At 44.0% G+C, this 11,188-nt stretch overlaps 1 protein-coding gene across 2 annotated transcripts in view; it reads left to right on the top strand.

Annotated features, from left to right (window-relative positions):
* ZBTB1 (zinc finger and BTB domain containing 1) overlaps positions 1 to 11,188 on the top strand; it is a 55,580-nt gene that overhangs the window by 32,382 nt on the left and 12,010 nt on the right. For both annotated transcript variants that reach the window (XM_052696015.1, XM_052696018.1), the window contains exon 3: positions 11,002 to 11,068. In XM_052696015.1, the coding sequence (XP_052551975.1) occupies positions 11,002 to 11,068 (67 nt within the window). The remainder of the gene's footprint in view (positions 1 to 11,001; positions 11,069 to 11,188) is intronic.

Raw genomic sequence — 11,188 nt, 5'->3', positions numbered from 1 at the left:
CAATTTCTTGCTGTTTTTCCCAAGCGTCTATTTAAATGCATTGCAGGACTAATTTAGCTGAATGCAGGCAGCAGGCTGCTTGTCCTACGCGGGCTCTGTCACCTGTCCTTTCCCTCACCTCGGTCTGTGCCTGCACTTCAGCAGTGGGGCAGAGCCCCCAGGAATGAAGCTCTGTACAGATGCTGAGGTTAAAGAACCACAGGGGCTGAGGTTGTGAACAGGCTAATGCTGGAGTCACTGCGGGTTGTTGTTTTATTATGATTATTTTTATATTTTGCCTTAAAAAAGTGATAGTTTTTAGTCTGGACACACCTAGACTATGTGCAACGTGTAAAGGATGAGAAACGTCTGCCTTCTTGCACGACTGGAAAAAGACTTGAAGCCTCAAGGCACAAAGGAGCCTTTCAAATACGTGAACACCCTCCCCCAAAATGCAAGAGGCAGAAAGCACGAAGAGCTCAGAGCTGGGTTCCTCCCGTTGGTCTCCTTAGTTTATAAAACAGAATAACTCTGAGTTTGTTTCAGTGAGCTTACTGCCGTGTGAAAGGGATCCTGCTGGAGTTAGTGGTGACTTCCCCACTCCAGTGTCTGTAAGTTTTTCCCCTTTGTTTCTTAAATAACTAAAGTAGATGTCAGAGGGGAAAATGCTGCTCCTCATTTGCAAGTAAGAGCATTTGGTGTGTGCTTACAGCTCTGTGCAGTACTTGCACGTTTGAAACGAGTTTGGCAATGCCGGGAAAACAATCTAGTCTAAAATCTGCAGTTTCATTGCTTCCACACTCAGCATGCCTCATCCTTTGTGCTGCCCTGACTCGCAGGGAAAGTCACCTCCTTTCGCCAGAGCCACAGGCTTGCGTTTCCAAAAGTTGCTTATCCTCAGATGGGGCTGTGCGAACGGCCAAGCCCATAAGAAGGTTATAAAGTGGCTTTAACTTACAGCACCCGTGTCACTTTGGAGTTAACTTTTGATGGCTTCTTGTATTTGCCGGTGAGGTTTATATAAGCAGCATTATTTTATATAGAGGAACACCCCTAGCATTAATCCCAGAAAATTTAATCACCCAAATTAATGATTAAACCCTGTCAGCACCTTAGCGCCTTGCTCCCTGTGCAGCAGGCATGTAGCAGTGCAGTGCCAGCGAGTCCTGCGCTCCCCGAGCTCACCACCACCTTTGTGGTGGAGAAAAAAGAGCCCCAAAAGCCAAAGCAAAAAAAAATTAATGAACAAATTACTAAAACGCTTCTGAGAGAGGGGAGCAGGGAAGCTGGGACGTGCTGGAGCTGGCTGCGGCCGGCCGGCCTGGTGAGTCAGCTGCCTCCACAGCGTCTGTTTGAAGTCCTGCAGCGAGGCCTAGCAGACAGGCCACGGCCCTGCTCGTCCTTGTGATACCATCTCAAAGGCAGGAACCAGTATAACCCCAGCAGCCTGCTTTTATCTCTGGGGAGACACTGCAGAGAGCCCCGCGGGCCGGGCAGCTTGTCTCCTGGAAATGCCTGTTCTTTATTTGAGAGGCTCTCCTGGAAGCTCTGGGGCACTTCAGGAGGCTCTCCTCCAAGCTCTGTAGCGCTGTGGGTTGCACCCAAGGGATGACAGCTCTGAGATGTGGCAGCACAGGGTTGCACTGTGAATCTCGTTCTCCTCATTGCCAGCCACTGCCATGGATGCACAGGAGGGAGGGGTGAAGGCAGATGTGCTCAGGGAATTCACATTTCCAGTCCCAGCTTTTTTTTTCAGAGTATGTGCGAGGCGTTACATAAAAGGCACGCACTCAACCCCTGTCTGCATACTCATTTTTAAAGTGTCTTTTTATGTCTTGCATTGCAATGTAATAGCATTACAGGCTCTAATTATTTACAAGGTATTTCAAATTTCTTCTTTACCCAGCCCTGTGCCTGGCTTGAGCTTCCCCTAAAGAAAACACATGGTGGTGTGTTCTCTGCCCCCATTTGGGATACTGTACTTTGGTGCGAGGGAAACCTCTGATATTAAACCAGTAAACCACGTGGATGATCTTGCAGCTGCAAAATTATGTTCTGTAGTTACTCATCACAGGAAAGTTACCACCCCTCCCTACCCCACAGTAAAACAAGTTATGCTCGTAAAGCTTCTCCAGCACACCTATGTGGGTCAGGTATCACATCTTTCCACCACTCTCATCCACATACTTATGCAGCCCGCCTCTGGTGTAAATTTTACTTGCAGCAGAGTAATTATTATATAGTTGGGCAGGCCAGCATTTCCAGATGCAACAACATACTTCACTTCCACATATGAAACAGCAGTATTTAAAACTCCTGATCCGCCCTTGCATGACCCATTTGTCTTTACTCTCTCCTGCATCAGTAGGGTGGAGACATAGACAGGCTGGTTCCTCCTGTCATCCCAATAACAGCACCAGTCTGGCATTTTAGAGATGGCAGCCAGTCCACTTTTGAAGTCTTCTTTTGTTGTTGTTGCTGTTTCTTTGCTTGCCTTTTTTTTTTTTCTTGAGTAAATTCAGAAGCAGTATAGAATTTTTTTGTGCCTCTTATATTGCTCCCATCATTCAGGAATTACTTTCTGTGTGCTGGCCTGTACAAAAGCTGACAGATCTCTGTGGCATCTTGGGCAAAAAGGCATGAAGTCATTCTTGCTCGTGCTAAGGCAGCAGTCAGCAGTACTGTCTCTGTACCCTATTTGTTGGAACAGGTCTAAATGCCACTGCTCCAAATGATTGCAGGCCAGTAGTTAAACATCTGTTTTAAATAGAATTAAGGGAACAAAGCCACTTCCAGAAGTGCTAAAGCTATGTATCACGGGCTAGAATCTATTTAAAAAAAAAATACACATGGATTTAGTGGTCTTGATTGCCTTCCGTCATGAAATATCAATTCTTGTAAGCAGTGTTGCACAGTAGAACTGGCAGTCTAGCAATCATAGCTGAAAGTCACTTTTTTTTTTTTGCTATCTTTGTATCTAAAGGCATAAATACATTTCTTACAAAGCCATGTTTATTCCTCATTTGGCAAACTTCTTGTTTTCCTTCAGACCCCATTCACAGCATGTTTGCAAATGTTCTAAGACAGCACGTTTCAAGATAACTGATGCTAGCGAGTCCTTAGTCCTGTCTCTGGCACTACAGATAGTAGATAAGCTAAAAAATCCTAAATGAGATAAAAATTCTCAGCAATAAACTAAAACTGAAAATCAAGTTCTCCATGATAATTATTTTCAAAGCTCGCAATATCGAATAGAATTTTGAATATTTTCACTGTTCTGTTTTCCTCATTCTGTAACAGGAAGATGGTTATTAATCCCTGAATAAGAAGTAGAACCTGGGCTGCTGACATCTTTGTTAAACTCTTACAGATTTCTGAGCACCTCAGAATACTGAGTCAAAATGAAATTTTTGAAAATGCCTTTTGAATATGAGGCACATTTATATACTTCTTCCTTTCTGTAAGAGGCGTGTAAATAACAAAAGGTAGATTGTTAGGAGCATGAGGCCAACGTCTAGTTGTGTGAAAACAGCTGACAAGTGCTAATGTTCAGTAATCTCATCTGATAAACTGTGTGGAGGGAGTAATTGCATGAGGATTTCATTAGAGGAATGTGCAGCTGGTTTTTCTGGCATTCCAAGTGCAGACTGTATTCCCATAGGCTGTGCTGGGCAGTCATCGTGCTCTGATTTCCCTTCGAACTTCATTCTGGCTTTGGCAGCTGGTTCTGCCTTTGACTATCAAGCTCCTTTGGCAGGGTTGTGTCCATGGATGTCGCTGGACATGGCAGGCAGCTGGGCCACAGGGCTCTGAGCCTGGGATAAGACTGGTGTTGGTGTTGTAGGACATGTGGCAGACACAAGCACTCTCACCATGTTTTGCTTTGGGTATCTGACGAATGAGAGTGAAGGCTACAGGGTTGATAGAGGAAAGCAATGCAAATTGCTGAAAACAAAAAAACCAGGAGCTTCAATTTTGCACAAATCTGACGTGAAAAGTCACACCAGTGCTAATGCTGTTATGCCTAAGGACATCATTCCATTCATACACAGAATCATGCTTTTAATGAGCAGGTAAAAGTAGTTGGCAGGTAAATGGCATAGTCATGGAATAAGTATTACCTACTGTGGAATTGAATTCTGTATTTTTGTGTCTAAAGCACACACGGCAGAGTCTAACATTACCAGGAAACCAGGGCTGACATTAACCTGCCCTGGGAATAGAGGGGGAAATCAGTACAAGGGCTATGGAAGACAGGCTTGGCACAGCAAGAAAAAAAAGGAGGCAGAAAAGTGAATGACTGACTAGTGAGTCAGTGATCTTTTGCTGAGTTTATGCATGTGTTTATTTTCTAGGTGTGATATCTGAATTAAACATTAGACAGACCCAAGGGCTGGATATATATGTGTACTGTTGAATGTTCTCAGCTACTGAGACACAAGGACACAAACATCACAAGAAACAATATTAAAAAAGCCCATTAAGGCTGCAAAGTCAGACTGGAAAGTAGCAAGTGCTGAAATTATGACCAAGTGAGCAATCCTATTTCTTGCTTCCTTTGTGCTTATGCACCGTAACCCAGTTTTTAATTACATGGTAACAGATTTATTTATTTTTTCCTATAGGGCACCTGGCTTGGTCAGTGAGTAGGATGTGCTCTCTAAGAGAGTAATATGTGCCAATCCAATGCTTGCCTTGCCTTTTTTACTATGTGCTGTCCTGCTCCAGCTCTGAAGGAGCACCCTGTGCAGCTCATCACCACCACGTGAATGTTTCCCAACATCATCCATTTAGCTTTCACCTCTGAGATGTGACACAGGTGATAAAACAGCAAAAGCCAAACACCATCTGCCTGTTATGAGGTCTTCCACTGTTAATGCCAAGCAACTGTTTTATCAGACTGCTTGGTATTATGCATTCAGGTATAGTTCCCATTGACTTTGACCACAGCTGTACGTACTTAGTCCTGCATTTCATACTTCCATGAAGCCAAGGCCCTTCATTCTGAAAGAAAAGATCATGCAAATAATGGTCATTAGGCTAAAATGCAGGCTGAAGTGATTTGCCTGGAATTTTGTGACTGAAGCCCATATGGAAATGAGTTTCCTATATCAACTTCAATGGCTTCAACCATCACACCATAATTTCTCTTCCTGTAATCTTCTGGCTCGCTCATTTTGTAGCTCCCAAGTTCTACAACAGTAGGAGCAGGAATCCAGCAGGCAGTCCGTTGTAACTCAAAGCCAGGCTTCTTATTTTTCTCTCAGATTGATATCCAGTTGGATCATCAGCCTGGGTGGGATGTTTGGTGCTCAGCTCCGCATCCTTAGCTCATTATATAGCCATGGCAAACTAATCTCCAGCAAGTGCTCATTAAGGAGAGTACAGCCTGGTGCCTGAATCGGGCCCACTTGTTCTCCCTGTAGGTAGTTTTTCCCATCTTTCCTCTGAGGTTTTTGTGTCAATTTGCTTCCGCCCCCAGCACAGCTGAAGGTTTGTCCCCCCTGCACTTTGAATGCTAACACGGGAGACCCCAGGAATCTCCAGCTTGTCCTTTACTTGTGGCATCTCTTTTGGCATGACTCCTACTGGCTCCAGGATGGGCTGATTGTCTCCTGAGGCTGATGACAGCCCTGCTCTACCAAGCAGGCAACTGGTGAGCCATTAGTTCTATACCTCCCACTGCCCCCTCTTCCTGTAGTGCTGCCTGGCTGCCAGGGGTGAGATCTGAGGTCACTCTCAGACCTGCTTCTCTCATCCTCTTAGATGTACAACTTGGCTGCCAAGTTGTAGGTATGTACTTGGCAGCCTGCAATAGCAACTGGAAACAAAACATACACAATTGTGTGTTAAAAAAAAAACAACCAATAGCAGGAAGCTGCAGAGAGCAAAGTCAAAGCTGAATTTTCAGGGTGATGTGAGGTTCTTGTTTATCTTGGATTAAGTTCATTAGCATGGATAAACCTTTAAAGAATACCTACTGGAGAACAGATGCATTATCTGGACAGCTATGGAAATAGGGGGGAAGTTAGGGACAGCAAGCAGATTGTTTCATGGACATTTTATTTCCCTACATTGGATTGTCCCTGTACTCTTCCGTGTGCTCATAAACATTGCAGTGCTGCTTTCAGGAGTATTTTCCATCATTAGGATATACTGCAAAAATGAATGAGGACATCTATAAGAGCTGAAAGCAGGCAATATTCTTTCTGCCTTTCTGAGCTGACTTGTCTAAAAGTCTTAGATGAGGTATTTTCATAGCTTCAAAGTGCATTTTTCTAAACTGTGGCTGTTTTTCACCTTTTAGCTGAAGGGATCTGCTGAAAGGTGTGATCCTCTCCCCATTGCTTCATCTTTATCTGTATTGCTTTTGTCCCCTCTCTGACCCACCACTGAACTGATATGGAGCGCTAACTCAGCAGAAGGCATCGCATTTATTTTTGCTGGGTTACTGTTTTGACAGTTTAAGGAACTGCCTTGCTATGGGGACGGAGAAGATAAAGAATCAACAGAGATAAATGGTGGTAAAAGCTGGATGAGAGGAAGAATGCCTCTTCCATCAACAATTAGCTATTAGGCTGGCTTAGATGTAACACCAAATCTCATCCTTCTCTTGACTTGACTTCTACTGGCAGGGAGTTCAACAAAAGCTGTACTGGTTTGGGGTGCAATCCAAGCAGTACCAGGTGTGCACAATGATGCTGTTCCACTGTGAATTACCTATATGAGAGATTTTCTGCTTGCACAGCAATGCTTCGAAGCATCCCAAACATCATAAATCCTCCCTCAAACCCACCTGCCTGAGCCTATGGGAATTATCTCCAGGGGAACTCACAAACCATGAGCTGACTGTTTGCACAGAGATTTGGGACATGTCACAGGAGATTTGTGACTTTGTAGATATACTCTGATATCTCAAAAATCTCAAGCTAAAATGTGTTTAACACAGAGAGTGTTGTACAGACAACAGTGTCCATATGGGGGGTGAACTGCTTCTCATCTTGTGTCAGTGACTAGGAGCACCTCTGCAGCTCCCTACCCTCAGAGGGAAATGAGAGCAAGGCCCAAATGAGTGACACTGAGTTATTTACTGCACAGAAAACACTTATTTACCTTGTTTCAGCAAAGAAGATTCCCAGGGATGCTGTTGGGCAGAGGTGGGAAGGAGCAGAGTGCATGGGCCCCATGTCCCCAAGCTGGAGGAGACTTTGCGTGCTGGGTTCCGCAGTTCCTAGGGGACAGCTGGCTGTTTCCAGGACACTGCTGTAAACAGGGCCACCCGAGCGCCCAGCCATGCTGCAGAGAGGCTCCGTGACCTCGGTGAGTCCCTTTGCTGGCTCCACGTTGCTGCTGCCTGTGTCTGGCTCTGTAGCAGGTCTGGGGGCTGCAGTGAACTCCATGGGTTGTGGGGCAGCCATGGCACCAACCTTCAGCCAAATCAGTGAGCGCTGAGCTGTGTTTTAAAGATACAGGCCTGGTGTTCCCTCCTGCCTGTGTGGCTGTGGTAGGTGTTGCTCTGCCAAACCACCCTGCTTTCCATTTTTCCTCCACGAGTTCATATTCCCTTGTGTGTAACACAAAGGTATTGCATTTGCATGGTCATTTTCATCTGAAAATTGTAAGCCAGTATTAGAAAGCTGAAGCTGAAGACTAGGACCGACAAGTTTAAGTAACTGCTCTTTGTCAAAGGATTAGAGCCACTGTTTCCTAATATTCATCTCCACAGTCTAACCACTGCACTGTTGGCTGCTGACATGAACTTACTTTGGTGTTCTACTACCAAATTAAATTGAGCAAGAATCGGGGACTCTTGTCACTGTCGGAATGGCACCAGGCAAAAAGTCACTGAAAGCCTTCGTGTTTCACCTGATTCACCCTTCTGTAGGCAGAAGGACTTCAGCAACAGGATGCATTTTACTTGAAAGGCGACGTGCAAGTACCAGCTAAGGATTTGCAAGCCTTTCTTGTTAGTTAAGAAGGGGACTAATCCATGGGGGGGGTTGGTTTTGTATGGATACTGTAAAATCCTGTCTCTGGCAGTTTGCTTCAGCGTTCCCTGAAGATCCTCTCTGGTGTTTATTTAAAGTTGTCAGAAGATCAGCAAAGTGCATAGCCCATCCCATTTTTAAACAAAGGCTTCCTTTCTGCTGCTGCTTAGTCATTGCAATTACATAAATAATATCAAAAACAAATAAAACTGATGGTTTGTTTAATCCACAACTACATTTGATCTCTCAGCCTTTATTAATTCGCTAGCAACCAAAGAACTGATGTTCTTTAGCCAACTTTTGGTGATTTATTCACAATCTGAAAGACATAAAAGAAGACAGATGCCTGTTTTTTCTGTCTTACGCTGGCAACCTTTAATCTGAGAGATCTTCTGTTTACCTAATTCACAGTCAACATCTGAGTAAAAAGCAGACTTTAGAAAGATATACAATGGACAGTATGCACAGTGCTTGTCTTATAAATATTTTGCTGAGCTGGGGCTGAGAAAAAGGGCACAATGCTTGTGACACGTAACCTGCATGCTGTTTTCTTGCAGACGATAAAACTAACTTCAGGCGTGTGGTACTGGAAAGATGACACTAACACACTTGAATTTGCAAGGTAAAAGAATGATGTTCAGTTTCAAATTACACAGGCTTAAGGTTCAGCAGCTCCATGTAAGGTAAAATCAGAATGTAATGTTTTGCCTGAACTGCAGGACAAATCTATATGTTTTAACATATATATATTATGGTTTGACTGAATGATCTTAGAGGTCTTTTCAAATCCTGGTGATCCTATGATTCTGTGGATGTTTTTCTTTGAGCATGGAGTTTGTAATTGTTACTCTGTGACACTGAGTCACCATCCCTGGAGGTTTTCAAGAAAAGGGGAGATGCAGCAGAAGGACATGGCGTAGTGGGCATGGTGGTGATGGGTTGATGGTTGGATGAGACGATTTTAGTGGTCTTTTCCAACCTCCACGATTCTATGATTCTATTACATTTATCCCATTAATGGAGAAAAACAGAAATACGCATTTACTCTGTACTGCTCTCAAGATGAATCTACTTCAATTGCTGAAAGTGTGTGCAAGTCCTGCCGTGTGCCTGAAACCATGTGCTGGAGCAGCAGTGCTGACAGCAAGGGCCAAGTTGCTTCCCTGGCATCAAGGGATGGAGGTCCACAGGCTGATGCATGGCAGTGAGCACTGCAGGATTGCAAACCTTTTGGGAAACCAGAGTTCTGCAGGAGAGAAATTGCATGTACCTGCACTTTGCATTTCTGTGGCAGCTGAGGAGCAAGACTTTACCTGGCTGAAATACTTCCATACATTTAACGACTGGGGAAAAGCTACATCCTCCCCTCTTCCCTTCCCAAGCTCAGGGCAGGCAGGGTGGTTCCTGCTGTCATACCGGCAGCTCCCAGGCCTTGGTCATAGTAGAGCTGGGCTACTCACTTGTTGCTTGACCACAGGCTGATGCAGGTGCCTTTCATGGTCTGAGTCTCAGCAGCTCCAGCCAACTTGTCTCATGGTTTTCAGAATGTGGCTGGCTCTGCGTGGTGCTCTCTGGGGCAGGAATAAATTCCTCAGCCATGTTTGCTGCCTCTGCCATTTGTAGTCCCAAAGAAAATCTTTACATTTTGCATTTAAAATACATCATTCCAGAGACAGAACCCTCTTCTATTTTCCTGCACAAAGTATTAGTGGACCTGAAGGTCAGGTGCATATATGTACATTAACATAATATGGTTAAGATGGAAATTAAAAGAAAATTCCTATTCACTGATGTTGTTAGGATCAAGATGGCAAAGCCACTTGAGATACAGATGATTTGAAGGGTTTCTGTGATGCAGGAGACAGCAGAAGAACCTTTGCTTGTTCTGTGCTTCTGCATTCTTGAAATCAGTGTCTCATGTGGCCCTCACTACAACCCAGTTAATTTCTTTGTGTCAATTAGAAGATGAAATACATGTGTTTTTGTATCGTGGCGAGTTGACCTCTTTGCCCTGCTGTTAGAAGTGTAAATTCATACTACTGCATTCTCACACTCCAGCTCCAGTCCGGCAGCTGAGGAAAACCTTAACGAAGGAGAAAACGCTCACTTGCAGGAAATATGTGTCAAGACATTAAAGAGGTATTTCAACTCCACGGAGCTAGCTCAAGAAGGAACGATTATTAGGGTGGGAATATTTCATCAGTTGTAGGAGGATCGTGTCTGAACACAACAGGTGAAGCAGGAGCCACCTGTCATTTCAGCAGGGCGGATAAGTGGTCTGAGCAGAGAAGCAGGGCCAGACATGCCCCGTGCTGAATGCCAGCTCAGGCAGTAGCCTGCTGTGAGTTTGGTAAAGGCGTTCAGGTCTCTCAGAATGAGGTAAGAATTCTCATCTACTCTAAAGAGTATTGTGAGGTAATTAATTCACCTTTGTGAGGCACTTCAAAGATTAAAGTATTATTATTAATTTTATAAATTCACAACGTGGTGTGGCTGACTTTCATCCATTACTTAAAACATCTTTGATCTAAATAATATAGTCGCAATTTATTATATTAGCAACTAAAAGGGCAAACTCAGAAGCAACCTTAGAGGTGACATGTCCTATTTCTCCCAACATTCCCGGCCTGCTTTGTGGTTACAATAGTTGAAAGTTATTTTGGGGTATCTGCCAAACACACTAAACTGCCCAGCTTTGTGAAACTGCATGCAATAAGGGCTGTACATACCAGGCAGATAACGTGACTGTTCTGTGACTGGAATGAACAATGTCTTTAAATACTACATATTGGTCAACTACTAGCATTTTCCAAGATGAATGCAGTGCAACGCTCCCTGAAAAAAGGCTTGCTGACAACGAGGAAAAAATTCATAAGCTGTCAAAGTGGATAAAACATGAATATGTCACACTGGATGATGTCAAATGTGAGTAATTGTTGGTCTACTGCATCAGCAAGGCATTGCCCATAGAAGTATTTCTACTGCCGTTGAGCAATTCTTGGAGAAGCTATTATTTTTTTTGCTCTGTTTTCAGATCTTGCTTTCCTTTTGAGAGAAGAAAATGAGTCACATCGCATGCTACCATTTGCAGCAGTTATGGGGTATGTCATATAGAATCTGTTTTGAGAATCGTGTGTGTATCAGGAGACAGAGGGACTATCCTGTGAGAAGTTTCAAATCTCTTCTCTGGTGGTTAGTGGGAAGCAAATACATTTTCTCCT

The sequence above is a fragment of the Tympanuchus pallidicinctus genome, unplaced genomic scaffold, assembly GCF_026119805.1.
Source record: "Tympanuchus pallidicinctus isolate F22 unplaced genomic scaffold, pur_lepc_1.0 scaffold3, whole genome shotgun sequence".
Lineage (NCBI taxonomy): Eukaryota > Metazoa > Chordata > Aves > Galliformes > Phasianidae > Tympanuchus > Tympanuchus pallidicinctus.
Note: the sequence above shows the minus strand (reverse complement) of the source record. Positions and strands in the feature narration are given on the sequence as shown.